The following is an 18,942-nucleotide window of genomic DNA, read 5'->3' on the forward strand; positions in this document are numbered from 1 at the left end:
ACTGAAACACACAGTAGTGAAGACTTTTGCCTTTTTCTATTTGTAAATCTTACCTTCCTCCAAATACTTTTTTTTTTTTGTTGGCCCAGAGTAAGTGAAATTATCTTTGTTTTCCTTATACAACAATTTAGCTTTAATACACTACACACGCATACACACACACACACACACACACACACACACACACACACACACACAAATTAATGTAGCTAGAAAATCCTACCCAAGCTACAGGAGACTACAAGATCTGAGCTCAAAGTAAATGTGTATTTATATTTATATTTATATTATCAGGTGGTCATTCCATAAAAAGATTGCTTCTAACCAAATATGTGCATGCATGTATGCACACACATACACACACATATATCTATCTGGGGAGTGTTTTCAAAGAAGGGTTTTCTCCCCATACTTCTGGCAGTTCAGGTTTAAAGGTCAGATTTAAACTATCACTATGTTTCACAATGCAATCTGTGCAGTGCCGCGTAATGAAATGGTTCAGTAAAGGTGCTCATGGAAATTCTTTTAATTAGGTCTAAGGCTTTTCAGTTGTCAACATGAATAAACCAAGAAGCATTCTCTTGCAAATACAACACACAAAATTACAGTGTAACTTACCTTTGAAAAAACTGATATACACTTGCAAGAGAAACCTTATGTTTTTTACAACACGACATCCACCAATTTTTTTTTTTATGACCAATATCTTTCAACAACAAAATGGACTGCCAACCAAAAATAAAAGAACCGCTCTATTTCTAATGAACCAGAACACTAATGCCTTTTCTAATAGAAAGTATTTGGAGGAAGACAATAAAGTTAATCATAATTAAAAATGTTTATCAAGAGACTAATGACTTTCTTCATGTGCAAAAGCCACCTTTCCATTTAACTATAATTAATTCTACAGATCAGCAGTATCTCAGTCAGACATGTGAATGTCCCACAATGACTCTGGCAAATTGAATGACATCTAGTAAAAATGAACCAAAATGCACTTCTGCCTTCAGAGCCACTATCTGAGGCCCAAAAGATGAGCATATCACAGCAGGAATGCCACCAAGATGCCTGCTTTCCAAAGCTGTGTTAACAAACTAAACCATATAGGTTTAGAAATTTTAACCATCAGTTCACAGCTAGAAATTGAAATTCACAAAACTCTAAGAAAACAGTAGGTTGCTTGGGCCAGTTGGGTTGTATTTGCACTGAGCTTTGAGAGAAAAGCAAAACTAAAACTATTCCAGTCACCACCAGGAGTTCAGATTAGATGAATACAAAGGTGTTCACAAATGCCAACCGAACTTTAGACCTGATGTGGAATGAGACAACTCAGATGGAGCAATGGCAGCATATCACAAACATGCATAATAAATCAATGTCTTGATTGATCAACCGATGAACCTATTCTAGTGAACTCTAGGCATGAGGGGACCACACTCTACAGTATATGGATTTACTCTGGGCTCAGACAGACCTGAGTTCAAATTCTGACTTTGCTCCTGACTATTATCTGGATGCCTCTAGGCAAGTTACTTAGCCCCTTTTCTTCATCTATAAAAAGGGGATAAATTACCCTCCCCTCCTTTTTTTGCAGGATTCTTATGTAGATTAAATGTCAAGATTTTCAAATCCCCTAGCACTGTGCCTGGCACACAGTAGGGGCCTAATCGATGGTGACTCTTCTTCTGCGCTAGCTCAACTCCAAAGCCAAAACTACCCAAGCCTTTATTTTAGCATCGAAAAGAATCATGGGTTCACAATTAACATTTTCTAGGGCACCAATTACTGAAATGTCACTCATTATGCTGAGCCTAGTGGATTTATTTAGTGACCCAAACTTGGTGTGTATTTGGGAGTTAATGAAGAGCTTGGTGTTTACAAAGATAAAAGTAGGGTTTGTCTCAGCCACAATCTGGGGCTGAATGGATCTAGATTTCCCTGCTTAGGGATGTGGCCAGGCCGGATTCATGGTGGATCACAGGGACACATCCACACAGAGCGAGATATCTCCCAAGGGGATCCGGGCATCTCCACCTCCTCAGGGGAGGGGAAAAAAAAAAAAAAAACCAGGAAGGGGGGTGGGAAGAGTGTATAATAGATGTGTTTCACAGTGTCCCCGCTGTGATGAACAACTTGATCCACTTACAGTTCCAAACACATGATGCATAAAGGAGCTGACAGAAATTCAATTCTTGCAAAGAAAAGCATCTGCTCTCTAGTGGAAACGGCCAAATATTAAGCAGTTTTAAGGCAGGGCAAAGACCTAGAGGAGCACACTTCATTATCTAGATAGCTAGAGTAAAGAAATGCAGAGGATTACAAACGAACGAAAAAGTAGCCAAGATTCCAAGCATTAATTACCCAGGGTAAAATGATTCAAGTTAAATCTTTGTTACGACAAATATTAAACCCAGCTGTGTTTATGTAGCAGTTGTGAAAAAGAAGAAAAAAAGAAATCCGTGTACAATATCTGTGAGCTCTGCCAGTTAATTGAATTTGCTGGCAGCACTTCCTCCACCACAAGCCAAACATCCTCAAAGATAAAATGTAGCTTTTAAACAGACCTGGGAAAAACAGAATCAAGAAATTTCAACCAATAAAACACAACTCTTTACTGGTATAAAAGTAAAGTAAAATTCAGTAATGAAAGGAAGGAAGTCTCTTAAACATTTACTGCATTCCAAAGCTTGGAATTGCGGTTTATTGCTGAGGTCTCTTCTGATGTCCCACAGTGCTCCTGCTCCAGCATCTTTAATGAAGTCCCATAAACTCACATAAAATCCTCGATTGTTGACAAATCATACACACACACGCTCAAGGCAAGGCTCACTGGATCATGATGCTCCCTTCCTGAATGAATGAGATTCATTGTGATCCAGTGACCACAGTGTCGCCGAGTGGCCCAAGACAGAACAGGCATGGACAAACAACTCCTTAAAAGCATGAGGAATGAATGACTGGATGCTGGTCACAGGTGATACTAAGAATTCTCTCTAGCACACTGTCCCCTGACCCCCAGTCCAATATCAGTAGATGTGGGGTGGCGGAAAACTTTGGTCAGATTCTAGCAATCAGAAAAGCAGCAACAGGTGGGATTCAACACTTGACTCAGTCTGGGACTCCTGGTAGCATGAATTTCACCACATCATTCCCTGGCTTAATTATCTTAGTAGATGCCCCACTGTCCCAAACTTGAAGTCCAAACTTGTTTTTTGTGACCATTTCCAATCTGGTCCCCCCTGTCTATTTGGGTCTCATCTTTTGTCCCTCCCAACCGCACACCCTATGTTCTAGCTGTAATAAATTGTTAATTCCTGGTTCACACCTCCAACCTCCATGCATTCAATTCTCACCCCTCAGTGCACTCATCCCTCCTTTCCAGGAAGGATGACTGTATCCATGTTCCCACAGCTCAATACACTGAGCATACACCCAAAAAACTTTGGATAAATGAATAATGAACAAATAATCTCCATACCTGAACTGGCTATAGATCTGCCCATTTGGAAGACTCTGAACTAGAAACATCCAGAGTCTCCTGGTATGTAAACAAAGCTGTCAGTAAAAAGTACAAATGGGTAGAAGAGCAATGGCAAGAGATGAGGTAGGAGAGATGGGCAGAAAGTGGATTATAAAGGGCCATATTATGGAGCCTGAATTTCACCAACAGAAAAATGAGGCACCACTAAAGGTTTTCAGTTGGGGAGTGGTCTCCATGCTTTGTTTATAGCCTTTGTTTATATACCTTGTTTATAGCCTGGAGGATGAACTGGGACTGGAGAAGTGGGGGCAAGACTGGCAGTCCAGCCTGTATTAGCTCTTCTACTAACCAGCCTGGGACCTCACTGAGAATCAAGGCTATGTCTTAATCACCTCCATACTCACTACACCCAATATAAAGCCTAGCACATAGTAGGTGCTCAGGAAATGCCTGCTGAATGAATAAACATTCTATCAGAAAATACTGACAAAAATGCATCAACAGGGTAGAAGCATCAAGTCTACAAAAAGGCCTAGTCCCTAGCTTCTGGAATCAAATGCATTGTGGACTCACAGGGAACGATCACACACCAGTTCCTACAAGCCCCGCAGGACATCTCGGGAGTCTGAGGGTTCTGGGCCTTTGAAGAAATATGGTGTGGAGAAGGCCAGGGCTTGAGATAAACATGAAGTCTGTAAACAGCCCTTTAGACCTAAAAGGAGTATTCTTGTCATAATTTTCCTCCAAAATCCATAGCTAGGGAACGACGCAATATTGTCAGTGAAAACACTACATTAGCGACTTTCATGGAACATAGCAAGGTATAAGGCACTAACCTTGCCAACCTCATTTTTTTTTAGGGTTAAGAAAAGCTAACTCAGACAAGATTATAAATTTGAGACTAAATTGTCTAGGTATCGAGCACAAAGCCGAGCCATCCTGCCTCCAAATTTACCCTTTGCTCATGTACATAAATCATCTAAAAATCAGCAGAGCTGTTCTGAAAGCTACTCAATATTGGAACTCCACCTTTAAAATTAATTTCCAAGGCTGCTTCTTTTAAAAATTAACTAAGTCATAACTGATATATAATAGAATGCATACACTTAAAAAGCACAGTCCAGTGAGTTTTGACCAATGTCTACACGTGTGTAATTGTGTAACCACCTCTACAATCAAGAAACACAACAGTTCCTTCACTACAAAAGGTTGGTTAGTGCCCCTTGGCAGTCAGGCCCTGCCTCCTCCATCCCAGCCCAGTGCAACCACTGATCTGCTTTCACCCACTATAGACTAGCTTTCTCTCTTCTATTTTACATAAATGAAATCCTACAGTGCTGTGTGTCTGGCTTCTTTTGATCAGTGTGAATTAAGATTCATTTATGTTGCTTGGTGTATCAAATGTTTGTTACTACAGAATACTGAGTAAATCATACAAAAATAAGGGATATAATACATTGTTTATTTATCCATCTACCACTTGATAGACATTCCGGTTGCTTTTAGTTATTGTTCTCTAGGAATAGAGCTACCGTAAACATTCATGTACAAGCCTGTTTGGATATAGTTTCGTTTCCCTTGGGTGAACAGCCAGGTGTGGGATTGTTGGGTTGTATGGTAGGCATAAGTTTAACTTCATAGGATATTGCCAAACTGTTTTCCAAAGTGGTTGTACCGTATTATACTCCCATCAGCAGTGATGAGAGCTCCACATAAATGTTTCCACATCTTTGACAATACTTGGTGTTGTCAGTGTTTCAATAATTTTAAAGTCAGGTTTATTGAGGTATGATTCACATATCTTAAGATTCACCATCTTTAGTGAATGGTTCTATGAATTTTGAAAGATGCATATAGTCATATATCTATCACCACAATCAAGATACAGATGGTATATCATCCCCCAAATTTCCCTTGTGCCACTTTTAGTCCTGGCAACCACTCAGCTGTTTCTAGCTTTATAGTTTCGCCTGTTCCAGAATGTCAACTAAGTGGATTCTGTCACTTATCATAATGTATTTGAGATTCATCCATTTTGTGGAATAGATCAGTAGTTAGTTTCTTCTTGATTGTGGAGTAGCCTTCTATTTTATGGGTGTACCACTGATTGTTTATATATTAACCAGTTGGGGGACGTCTGTATTGTTTCTGGTTTGGGTTGCTAAAAACATACACATACATAAGTTTTCATTTTCTTGGGCAAATACCTAGGTGTGGGATCACTTGGTCATACAGTAAACATATGTTTAAGATATACATTTATAAGAAATTCAGCCTTTTTATTTTAGCCATACCAGTGGGTACGCAGTGGAACCTTGTTGTGACATTAACTTGTACCCTCATGACTAATGATGCTGAGTATCTTTTCATGTGCATATTGGCTATTTTAATATCTTTTTGTGATGTGTTTCTTCAAATATTTTACCCATTTTAATTGAGCTATCTTCTTGAGTTTTGGAATTTTTAAATATTTTTTGGATAAAAGTCCTTTTTTAGGTATTAAGTGTTAAGAATATTTTATCTCATTTTGTCTGTGGCTTGCTTCTTTATTTTTTAAATGATGCTTTTGGGGAGCATAAGTTTTTACCTTTCATGACGTCCAATTTATCACTTTTTTATTTATGATGTATGCTTTTTATAGCCTAAGAAATTTTTGCCTACCCCCAATTCATGAGGATTCCCTCTCATATTTTTTTTTTCTAGTCATTTGATTGCATTTGCTTCTACTTTTAGGTCTATAATCTGTTTTGAGCTAATATTTGCATGAGGTAAAAGTCAAGGCTTCTTTTTTTTCCATATGAATATCCAGTTGTTTCAGCACATTTGTTGGAAAAAAAGATCCCTCTTCTTTCCCTTTTGAATTACTTTGTCATACTTGTTGAAAAATCAATTGACCACTTATGTATAGGTCTAATTCTGGACTCTTAATTTTGTTCTATTGATTTATATGTCTTTCTACACTGTCTTGATTACTGTAACTTTATAGTAAGTCTTGCAAACAGGTAATATAAGTCCAACAACTTTGTTCTTCTCTTTCAACATTGTTTTGGCTATTCTCGATCTTTTGCATATTCATATACATTTTAGAATCAGTTTGTCAAGTTTACTCAAAAAAAAGCCATCTGGAATTTGGGTTAGGATTATATTGAATCTATAGATCAATTTAGGGAAAATTAACATCTTAAAAATATTGAGTAAAAAAATATTGAGTCTTCCAACCCAAAACATGGAATAGCTCTCCATTTATTTAGGTCTTTTAAATTTTTTCTCAGAAATGTTTTATAGCTTTCAGGATACAAATCTTCAACACATTTTCTTAAATTTATTCCTAAGTATTTTGTGTTTTGTATGCTATTTTAAATGGTACTTTAAAAAAATCTCATTTTCAATTGCTCGTTACTAGTGTATAGAAATACACTTGATTTTTGTATACTGACTTTATCCTGCACCCTTGCTAAATTCATTTATGAGACTCCTTAGAATTTTCCATATACACGATCAAGTTGTCTGAATAAAGAGAATTTCACTTCTTTCTAATCATTTGGGCTTTACCTCTTTTCCCCGTCTTAGTGAACTGGTGGGAACCTCTAGTACAACATTGAATAGAAATAAGAAGAGCAGGTACGTTTTTTCATTCTCAGGGGGAAAGAAATCAGTCTTTCACCATTAAGTATGACGTGAGCTGTAGGTCTTTTCTAGATGCCCTCTACCACAGTGAGAATACTTCACTTTCTAGGAGTTCTTATCAGGAATAGTGCTGAATTTTCCTAAAATTCTTTTTGTATATATCCTATTATTTTCCTTTTCAGTTTATTGATATAATAGATTACATGGTTTTTCAAATATTTAGCCAACCTGTATTCACATCTTTAAAAAAGGTTATTATCCTTTTTTATATATTGCTGGATTCAATTTGATAATATTTTGTTAAAGATTTTTACATCTATATTGGTTATGTATATTGGTCTGTAGTTTCCTTTTTTTTTGTAAATTATTTGTCTGGTTTTCGAGTCAGGGTAAAGCTGATCTCATAAAATAAGTTGAGACATCTTCCTTCTACCTCTGCTTTTTGAAAAAGTTGGTGTTAAGATTGTACTAGTTCTTCTTAAACAGATGATAGAATGAACCAGGGAGGCTCTCTGGGCCTAGAGTTTTCTTTGTGGGAAAGCTTTACAGATTCACAATTCTTAAATAGAAATAATGCCATTTTTCTGGCCGGGTGCGGTGGCTCACGCCTGTAATCCCAGCACTTTGGGAGGCCGAGGCAGATGGATCACGAGGTCAGGAGATCGAGACCACGGTGAAACCCTGTCTCTACTAAAAATACAAAAAAATTAGCCGGGCATGTTGGTGGGCGCCTGTAGTCCCAGCTACTAGGGAGGCTGAGGCAGGAGAATGGCGTGTTTCCGGGAGGCGGAGCTTGCAGTGAGCCGAGATTGCGCCACTGCACTCCAGCCTGGGTGACAGAACGAGACTCCGTCTCAAAAAAAAAAAAAAAAAAAAAGAAATAGTGCCATTTTTCTATTTCTTCTTGAGTCACTTTCTGTAATTCAAGGAATTTGTTCATCTTACCTAATTTGTCAAAATTTTAGATGTAAAGTTATATTCATAATACTCCCTTCTTTTTCTAAAATAAACTTTCATTTTGAAATATTTTTAGATTTATGGAAAAGTTACAAAGATAGGATAAAGAAGACCCATATTCTCCTTACCCAGTTTCAGTTTCCCCTAAACAGGGGTGTCCAAGGGAGAGAATGCAGTCATGGGTTCTTAGTTTGTTTCTGGTCGGGCCAGCAAAGCCCCTTCCCCATCCCTCTTTTCCACTTATCACTAGAGAGAGAAACTAAAAGCTATGGCTTCAGGCTGCTAAAAGCCTAAAACAAAACAGAACAGCCACAACAACAAAGTGGGGTAGGTTGGACAAGCTTGCATTATCTTAGATTACCACCATACATTTGTCAAAACGAAGAAACTAACAATGGCACATTAGTATTAACTAAACTCCAGACTTCATTGTGATTTCACCAGTTTTCCATTCATGTTATTTTACTATCCCAGGATCCAACCCAGGATCCTACATTACATTTAGTTGTCATGTCTCCTTAGTCTCCTCTGGCTTAGAACAGTTTCTTTGTCTTTCCTTTGCTATGACCTTGACAATTGTGAGAAACGCTGGTCAGCTATTTTGTAGAACAGCAGTCCCCCAACATTTTTGGCAGCAGGGACCAGTTTTGTGGGAGACAATCTTTTCACGGACTAGTGGGGTGGTGGGGAGGTGCAAGGGAGGATGGTTTTGGGATGCAACTGTTCCACCTCAGATCATCAGGCATTGGATTCTCATAAGGAGCACACAACCTACATCCCTTGCATACACAGTTCACAACAGAGTTCACGCTCCTTTGAGAATCTAATGCCACTGCTGATCTGACAGGAGGTGGGGTGCTCAAGTGGTAATGCTCACTCGCTGCTCCCCTCCTACTGTGTGGCTGGGTTCCGAACAGGCCATGAACTGGCATCAGTCCGCAGACCAGGGGTTGGGGACCCCTGTTGTATAATGTTCCCAAATTTGAGTCTCTCAGAAGTTTCTGCCATGATTAGAGCGGATTTTTGGACAGAATACCACAGAGGTGAAGTACCCTCATTACATCACATCAGTGGTTATATGATATCCACATGACATCACTGGTGATGTTAAAATTGATCGTTTGGTTAAGGTAGTGTCTGCCAGTTTCTCCACTAAAGTTACTCTTTTTCTCTTTACACACACTGTTTTTTAGGAATACATGAATTCTAGCCCACACCCAAGTAGGGTCAAGAGGCAATTAAGCTCCTTCTCCTGGATAGGACAGTATTTACAAGTATTATTTGGTATACTTCTATAAGGATGATTTGTTTCTTTGCCCCCAACTCTCTTTTGATTAGCGTTTGGCTGGCATATCTTCCCTATCCTTTTACTTTTAATCTATTTGACTCTTCATATTTAAAGTAGAATTCTTACAGAAAGCATACAATTGGGTCTTGCTTTTCTATATAATACTGTAAATTGGAGTGTCTACACAATGTATAGACATTATCATCTTGCTAACTTTTCTATTTGTTCCATCTGTTGTCATGTTTACTCTTTCCCCACAAAATGTTTTGGACCTTCAATATTGACTTATTAGCTATATATATCTGTCTTATTTTTTCCTCCCTTAGTAGCCCTTGTAAGGTTTACAATATAAATCTTTAAATTAATACAGTCTACCTTCAAATAACATTATGCCAGTTTTTGTATAGAGGTAACATAACAATCTTTAAACAGAACACTTCTATTCTCCACACACTACTGGTATTATTACCAGCAGAATACCTCCACTGGTATTATTTTTACTTTTAGAAATTAAAAATGAGAAAATAAGTTTCTTACATGTAGCCATATATTTACTATTTCTGGTTCTCTTCACTTCCTTACAGTTCAAATTTCCCTATAATATCATTTTTCCCCCCGAAGAACTTCTTTTAACATTTATTGTAGAGCAGGTAAGCTGACAATGATTTCTCCTATTTTTTATCTGTTTGAAAAAGTCTTAGTTTTGCCTTCTTTTTTTTTTTTTTGAGATGGATTCTCGCTCTGTTTCCCAGGCTGGAGTACAGTGGCACAATCTCAGCTCACTGAAACCTCTGCCTCCTGGGTTCAAGCAATTCTCCCACCTCAGCCTCCTGAGTAGCTGGGATTACAGGTACCCGGCATCATGTTCAGCTAATTTTTGTATTTTTGTAGATATGGGGTTTCACCACGTTGGCCAGGCTGGTCTTGAACTCCTGATCTCAGGTGATCCGCCTGCCTCAGTGCTTTCATTTTTGAAGGATATTTTCACTGGATATAGAATTCTGGGTTGATAAAAATTACCTTTCATTACTTTAAAAATGTCATTCCATTGTCTTCTGCCTTAAATGGTTTCTGGCAATAAGTATACTATAATTACTTCTCATATCTTTTTCTTTCTGGCTAATTTAAGCTTTTCTCGGTTTTGAGCAATTAATCAAAATGTATCTTTGTGTGGTTTTGTTTGGGTCCATTATGTTTCAGGTTTATTGAGCTTCTTGGAGCTCTGAGTATTATTTCATCAAAATTGAAAAAAAAATCCGCTATAATCTTTTAAAATATTTTTTCTAGTCTTTCCTCACCTTCCTTACCTTCTGGGACTCCAGTTGCAAGTATGTTAGCCCTCTTGATATTATGCTATAGGGTCACTGAGTTTTGTTAACTTTTTCCAGTCTTTTTCCTTTCTTAGCTTCACACTGAGGAGTTTTTATTGATATATCTTCAAATTCACAGATGTTTTTATTCAGTGGTATCTCATATCCTCTTAGTCCCATAAGTGATTTTTTTTTTCATTCCAGGTGTATTTGTTGCTTATAGATGTTCCCTTTCATTTTAAGATATCTTCCATTTCTCCCTTCATTTAATCAGGTCTTCCTTTAAATTCGTGAACATATTTATAGTCTTCATAAAATCTGCTTTAAAGTCTTTATCTGCTAGTTCTATCTTATCTGTCACTTCTGAGTCTGTTTCTATTGACTAATTTTCCTCTTGTTAGGGGTGACATTTTCCTCATTCTCAACATGTCTTGCACTTTTTAAATAAGATGTTAGATACTGTGAATGTTATGTTATCAAATATTGGATTTTGTTGCCTTCTTTTAAAGAGGGTTGAAGTTTATTTTCACACAAGGTTAGATTGATTGCACATCAGATTGATCTTTTAAAGACTTAATAAGAAAGAAATGTTTGTTTAAAACTTTTTATCGAAGTTTAACATGTACACATAAAAATGCACACAACATTGGTGCTCAGCTTGACGAATTCATCCCCATGTAACTGGCACTCACATTAAAATCCAGCACATTTTAGGACCCCTAAAGCCCCTCTTATGTCTCTCAAAGCTTAATTTTAAGATCTTTCAGGGTAGGGCTAAAATGATCTTTACTCTATAGCTAATTTAGATGTACTATCAAGTCATGCCCTACTGACGTCTCTTATCATTGTCCTGAACGATCAACAAGATCTCTGATTCTGGTTGGTCAGAACTTGCAGGATTCCTAGACTTGTGTGAGCTCTGAGAACTGTTCATCTTATAGTTTCCTGTCAGGAGTTTCACCCTACATGTGGACAGATTAGTCTTCAGCAGGTTTGTCAATGCAGGTTTCTGGAGCTCTTCGGCTGATTAGCTCCATCCTATCTGATACTCTCACCTGCAAATTTAAACCATCTCCCCTTCAAACTGTTCTTTAACCTTTCAACTCCCCAAGACTGTTGTGCTTTGCTGGGGATTCCCCTTCTAGTACCAGTATCCACAAAATGCCTCAAGGCAGAAAGCCAGTGGGATAGTAGGCCTCACCTCACTGGCTTCCTTTCACTCAGGGACAACAGTCTTGTCTTGTCTGCTGTCCAACATGTGAAAACAGCTGTTTTCATATTTGCCCAGAGTTTTAATTGTTAATTGTGGGAGGATTAATCCAGTTCCAATTATTCTATCATGGCTGGAGAGCAGTGGTGCAATCACAGCTCACTGCAAACTTGAATTCTTGGCCTCAAGCAATCCTTCTGCCTCAGACTCCCAAAATGCTGGGATTATAGGCATGAGCCACCATGTCTGGCCCAAAGCCCCTTTTAATAAAGTTTCCAGCATAGATGCCATGTTTTACAATATTTCATCTGCCATAATAACCCAATCCATATATGCCTTCTATCCTTCCATCTATCTATTCAGTGGCTGCTAGATCCTTAGAAAACAAAGATGAATAAAACTCAATTACTGCTCCCCCAAAAAACTCACAAGTAAAAGGGAAATGGGTAATAAATCAGTACACTTAAACAAGGTACACAAGGGGCTCTGGGGACAGAGAAAGATATGGTCAAATCTATGTGAAGGTCAGAAAAGATTCTGTGTGTACGTGTGTGTGTGTGCATGTGTTTGTGTGTGTGTGATTAAATACTTGAGAGCAGGTCTTGAAGAGTGAGTAAGAGATTAATAGATGAGGTAAGACATTGGGACAAAAGAAATGCTGTACACAAAGTATGAAGTTATGAAACAATATGTAAATTTGGGACAACCGTTAACAGTTCTAAAAACCTACAGTACAGAGTTTAAAGCAGGGAGGGGAGAGAAACACAGCTATGGAAAAACAAAAACAGGGGGATATCATGAAGGAGGCCTGAATGCCATGCTGATCATAATTCACATCCATAATTCATCATCATCAGCTACTGTCGATTGTGCTGATAGAAGTTTTAAATATACTATATATATTACATTTAATTCTCAAACAACCTTATACGGAAATTAAGGCTTAGGGAGCTGAAGTAATTTTGCCCAAGATCACATGGACATGAAGTGAGGAAGCCAGGGTGTGAAAACAGGTCTGTTTGATTTCAAAGCCAACAAAGGGAAGTTGCCTTGAATCTCTAGGTAATGGGAAGTTATAGGAGAATTTTTTTGTCCTTAAATGTTTTTTGAAAAATTACATTCACTGATGGAACAGTTTTAGGTAGGTGGGAAATGGAGTTTATGTTTTTAGAAAGGTCACTCTGGGGCATAAGGAGGAAAGATTGGAGGGATGAGGCTGGAGTCAATGAACCAGTCTTGAGTCTGCTGGTAATAATGCAGGAAGAAAATAAAAGCTTAGATTAGGTGGTGTTTAGGAGGGATGAGGAAGAGGATGTGGATTTACCAAATGCTTAAGAAGCAGAATCTGTCAGAGTAAACATACAGCTTTGGCAAAAGGGGAGACTTTAAGGTCAATGGATGGATAGGCTGATACACTAAAATTACCAGGTCCTATGCTAAATGCAGGGGACACAAAGACAGGCAGGGCATGATTTCTCCTCTTGATACTCATGTAGCATCACAGAATCAAAGCTGTGAATTGCACTGAAATACAATAAATACCTTATAGACCACATCCCCCCATTACAATCTTCAGAATCCTTAATGAGAGGCCCAAGCTGGAAACCACTGCTATAGAACATTCTCAACCCTGTTACAAACCAGCTTGCACAGAGGAGGTCCCATTTGTGCAGGCTGAGACTGTCAGGACATGGAGGTTATTAACTGTCCTCCAACCTTGCCTATAATTATCAGCAACAATTTTATTAAAAACAAATGCAGGTACCATTTCTTGAACACTGACAACATGCAAGCACTGTGCCAGGCATTTGATAATCATTACCATAACTGTTTGCCATAATAATCCTGAGAGCAGGCCTAGTACTCCTCTTTTAATGTGGAAAACTGAGGCTCAAAGAGGGAAAATAACTCACCCAAGTTACTTTGATTCCCCGAGGCTACCTTACTTGTCATTTAAAAGGCATCTTGGAATTTGCCATCTTCAGAAAGACTCCATTATCCTCCCCAAAATGTTGTTACTCTCTCTCCTGGGCCCTTCTGTGCCCGATTCCTATTTCCCTGTGGTCCCTATTATGCTACACTGTAATGGATATGTAATTGACATATCTGTTTCCCTTACTGACATACAATCTTTGAAGATCTGCTTTCTCTTTGCTGCTCAGTGCCAGCACAGGGTCAGAGCAGTGCAGGTGGGACCAGTCAGTCCACTCCATGGTTTCTGAGCTGCCAGTCACTCATCTCATGCTGCCACAGGGCCCTTGGCCATTTCCTGCACCTGACAGACCTCAGGTTCACTTCCCACATTCACTAGGCAGTTGCCAGGTCCATGCCTAAGATATCCATGGCTTCAAGAGGTGCTCGTCCACTGAAGGGAAACAGGGTTGGGAGCCTCAGATTCCTTGGACCAAAAGAACTCAAATTATAGCTAGTAGGCCCTAGGGTACCAACCACGTACTCTGTCCTGACATGATTCTCACACCTTACAGGTCCTCCTGCCTGTCTCACACTTTAATTTTTCCTAAGTTCTGTCGTCTCTTGCTGCCTCAGAGGGAGGCGGGATACACAGAGTAGAGGCAGCACAGACTGGGGGTCCAATCTCAGCTGTGCCCCTAATCACCTACAGGATTTAAGGCAAGGCACATGCTGTCTGAGGTTCTCTCCTCTCTGTAGAAAGGAGATAAATACCTTATAGACCACCTGTTCCACAGGGCTACAATACTGTCATTCAGGATGAATGACATCCTAAATGCAGAAGACACCTAGTAGGGCAAAGGGACCACGTGGGCTCTGTAGACCCACAGGGTTGAGTTCACGCCTTGGCTCCACCTCTCTCTAGCTCTGTGGGTCAAGCAGGAGTAAGGAAAAGGCCATCCTCAGAGTGGCATGAAGAGTAAATGAGAGGTCAATGACGGGAGCTCAGTGCAATAAGCCAGTGAATGGCAGCCACTGTTGAATTATAAGTGGAGCACTGCTCTAGGGTACAAATGACTCCCCCAAAATCTCACAGTGAGTTAGGTGTAGAGAAGTTTGAAATACTGTTATGGCTGGGCACAGTGGCTCATGCTTGTAATCCCAGCACTTTGGGAGGCTGAGATGGGCAGACTGCTTGAGCTCAGGAGTATGAGACCAGCCTGGGCAACACAGCAAAACTCTGTCTCTATAAAAAGTAGCTGGGCATGGTGGCATGTGCCTATAGTCCCAGCTACTTGGGAGAATGAGGTTGGAGGATTGATTGAGCCCAGGAGGCAGAGGCTGCAGTGAGCTAAGATAGTGCCACTGCACTCCAGCCTGGGTGACAGAGCCAGATGCTGTTTCAAACAAAAAAAAAAAAAAAAAGGAAAGAAATTATCCTGTAAGACATTCATCAACAAACAGCAATCCTTTCAGAACAGCTACCCACAGGGTGCCACTGGGGCTCCTGGCAGTGATGGTGCATCAATGCCCACCAGGTAAAACACTCCGCCAACCAGGACACATATGAGTACCACATGGCCAGGAACAGCAACCCCTTTCACTCTGGAAATCAGGATAATTCTACAGATCTTCTTGCAGGCAGAGCTACGGAGGCCAAAGCAGAAATGACAAAACCACACTTGCTGGTGAGGCCCAATCCTCACTGGCATGGACAAGGGGAGAATGGGTCTACCTTACACAGCTGCCTACAGGGCTGCTCCAAGTAGCAACAGGAGACAGGTATATAGGCAGATGTTAGTGTAGCAAATGTGGCAGCCAATTACTTTTTGCTCAATAGGACCCACATTCTGTGTAGACCTGAGGCAACAAAGTGCGACGCGGAGGGCGCACAGCTACACTGAGAGCACTGGCACCTGATACTCTACTATGAGGGGAAAAGGCTGATGATGCTCTAGGAAAAAAAGTGTAGGTTTGAAGTACCCCAAATTGTTCACACTGAAAACTCCGCCAGCTGCCTTCTGTGGTGTTACTTGGAGGGAGCTGTCCTGATCTCTAGAGGTACCAATGTGCTGGGGAGAGGTGGCGAGACCCTCAGACTCCCACAGAAAGGAGAGGTCTAGACACTAAGGTCACTTCACAGTCTTTCTTAACAAAAGTTCAAGAGCAAAATAGACTCAAAAAGTAAACCACCTTCTAACTTTCTTTTTTTTTTGAGATGGAGTCTTGCTCTGTCACCGAGACTGGAGGGCAGTAGAGCGATCTCAGCTCACTGCAACCTCTACCTCCCGGGTTCAAGCAATTCTCCTGCCTCAGCCTCCTAAGTAGTTGGGACTACAGGCATGTGCCACCACGCCCAGCTAATTTTTTGTATTTTTAGTAGAGACGGGGTTTCACCATGTTAGCCAGGATGGTCTCGCTCTCCTGACCTCATGATCCGCCGCATCGGCCTCCCAAAGTGCTGGGATTACAGGCGTGGGCCCTAACTTTCTATCTTTTTTTTTCGAGACGGAGTCTCACTCTGTCACCCAGGCTGGAGTGCAGTGGCACAATCTCAGCTCAATGCAACCTCCACCTCCTGGGTTCAAGTGATTCTCTTGCCTCAGCCTCCTGAGTAGCTGGGATTACAGGCATGCGCCACCATGCCTGGCTAATTTTTGTATTTTTAGTAGAGACGGGGTTTCACCACGTTGACCAGGCTGGTCTTGAACTCCTGACCTCAAGTAATCCACCCGCCTTGGCCTCCCAAAGTGCTGGGATTACAGGTGTGAGCCACCACGCCTGGTCACCTTCTAACTTTCTACACTGAGACAAAGGTTTCAATGGAGAAACAAACTGCAGTTCTCAGGTCACAGGAAAACCTTGGCTATTTCCTCTCCTTCCCCATTTCCCAAAGTCACGTTCATTTCTTTGCAGGAGCTCACAGAAGTTAGATCCTCGCGAGCTTAGATACCTACCACATCGTTTGGGAGGCTCTGGAGGTCATCGAAGGGGGTTTCCAGGGTGTTGGTGTCCACATTCAGGATCACGACATCATCCAGGGCCATGTTTCTGACTTTCTGCAAGGAGAAAAAAATCCAGAAGAGAAGGTCATTGAGGTGCCATCAAGACACACTTCCCCTGCCTTCTCTGGGGAAGAGGCATAGAGAAGAAAAGTGACATTTGCCAAAGTCTTACTCTGCAGCAGGCCCAATCGTAGGAGGTTCACATTTGTTAGCTCACTGAACTCTCATAAAATCTCTGTGAGCTTGCATGATTATCCCCAAGTACCAGGAGTGAAAAGGGTTCACAGAGGCTCAGTAACATGCCCCAGGTTACACAGCCAGAAAGTAAGAGGGATCATTACATCCCATCATCATTTGCCCCCTATACATTTAACAGATGCTGAGGTCCAAAGCTCTGGCCCCAGGAATGCTGATATATGGCTATGTTCTCGTGATATCCCCATTCAATCCAGCCCCCTAATTTAACAAAGGCTACTTGCCCATCTCTCTTTTGGATCCTGTCATTCTTGGGTATGGAATATTGTGTGTGGCCTATTGTTAACACTTCCCTTAAATGCCAAGTAGGAAGGTCACACTTTCAATTTGGTTCAATTTTCCACAGATATCCAGCTAGTAATGGCTCAGAAGCTCTGGCCATAAGCCATTATTCTATTGGCACAGTAATAGAAAAGATGAGGGAAACTCATGCCTACAAGGTTTTCATGCTTGGTGACAGGAGAAGGGATGAACGGACAATATGGAGAAAAAAAGAATCCTCCCCGCAATCTGGCAGCAATTCCCCACAGCCTGTGTGAGTCCAAGACAGGGTGTAGCCTGAGTTTCAAATTTTTAATCACACTACTTATCCACTACTAAGAATCCATCTTTGTGTTTCTCCTGCCTACCCGCCACTCCTGGTCCCATTCAATCCTCCCTCCCCATTACATATCAAGCACATTCCTTTTGAGTCAGAGGCTTTAGAACTATTGTCTTTATTTTATTTTGCATAGAAAGATGCTATCATTTGCTGTCTAAACTGGGATACATTTGGATGTGAAAGACCTCATCTTACACCAGGGCAACAGGCACACGATGGGACCTGTGGTCACTGCATATAAAGGATCAATTCCATTACTGGTCAACCTCTGAGCACGCTGCATGTGGCTATGCAGGTAGGCACTCCTCAGATGCCAACCACCTAAGCTAGGGCTGAAATCTGCCAACCCACGTGCCTGCTGAGTGGCACCAGTCGGGGAAAGGGGGCAGATGCCTTTTCCTAATTCACCCCAGAACACAGTGTAGGCTGGCAATGGAGGCAGACATCCAATGGCTGCTCAAGCTCCAGTTTCCAATGCCCTGGAAATGGACAAGTAGCATATACTAGAAGCTTCCTAGCTCTTGCTCTGTGCTTCACTCACCTTATTTCATTTAATTCTTACCAACCCCTGTAAAGTGGATGTTATTGCCCTCAATGTTCGAAACTTGAGGAAGATGAGGTTCAGAGCACTGAGGTAAGAGGCAGAAGAAACCACAGGCCTGGCTGCCTCCCCAGGCCATGCTCTCTGCACTGCACCATCCACCTCCTCATCGTCAGACACCCGCAGGGAAACTGACCTTCACACAGCCCTTGTCACTCTGAGCCCCAGCACCTCTCTGCCTGCCTGCCTCCCCTATTGGGGTGTGGGCTCCTTCAGGGGCTCATCTGTGGCTCACCACTGCAAAATAACCAGCCCCTGACAACATGACTGACATCTGGTAAGTGCACATTAATATGGTTGACATTCACTCTCTTAAATCCCAGCCTCTAGGGCAGAACATGGTACCTAAGTAAACATTTCAAGATTCTTCCCAGCAGGAGGGTAGAGCCACGCTGGTCACAAGCCTCGTAGGGTTGAAAAAACACTCCCAGGCAGCAGAATCCTGGAACCTTTTCACTTAACACCACCAGGGCCTCCAACTCCTGCTATCCACTAACTTCTCCAGGCCTCTGGGGCTCGTCCACAAACCTATCCATCAATTTCTAAGTACTTACTATGGGCTGAGAACCACAGAGGAGGGACACAATTGCTGATGTAGGAGTTTATTCTTTCCTCCAAACCCCAACACCCATTATTACCTGCTGCCTTATTTATAGGGTAAAAAGATATCAGCGAATGGAGAACTTTGATCATATT

General features: G+C 40.9%; 1 protein-coding gene across 1 annotated transcript in view; it reads right to left on the reverse strand.

Annotated features, from left to right (window-relative positions):
• Positions 1 to 18,942, reverse strand: part of LOC104680724 (DENN domain-containing protein 1A-like) — a 387,331-nt gene that overhangs the window by 18,821 nt on the left and 349,568 nt on the right. Inside the window, exon 12 of the mRNA XM_030920077.1 lies at positions 16,742 to 16,843. Coding sequence (XP_030775937.1) covers positions 16,742 to 16,843 — 102 coding nt within the window. The remainder of the gene's footprint in view (positions 1 to 16,741; positions 16,844 to 18,942) is intronic.

Source organism: Rhinopithecus roxellana, chromosome 16 (assembly GCF_007565055.1).
Source record: "Rhinopithecus roxellana isolate Shanxi Qingling chromosome 16, ASM756505v1, whole genome shotgun sequence".
Classification (NCBI taxonomy): Eukaryota; Metazoa; Chordata; class Mammalia; order Primates; family Cercopithecidae; genus Rhinopithecus; species Rhinopithecus roxellana.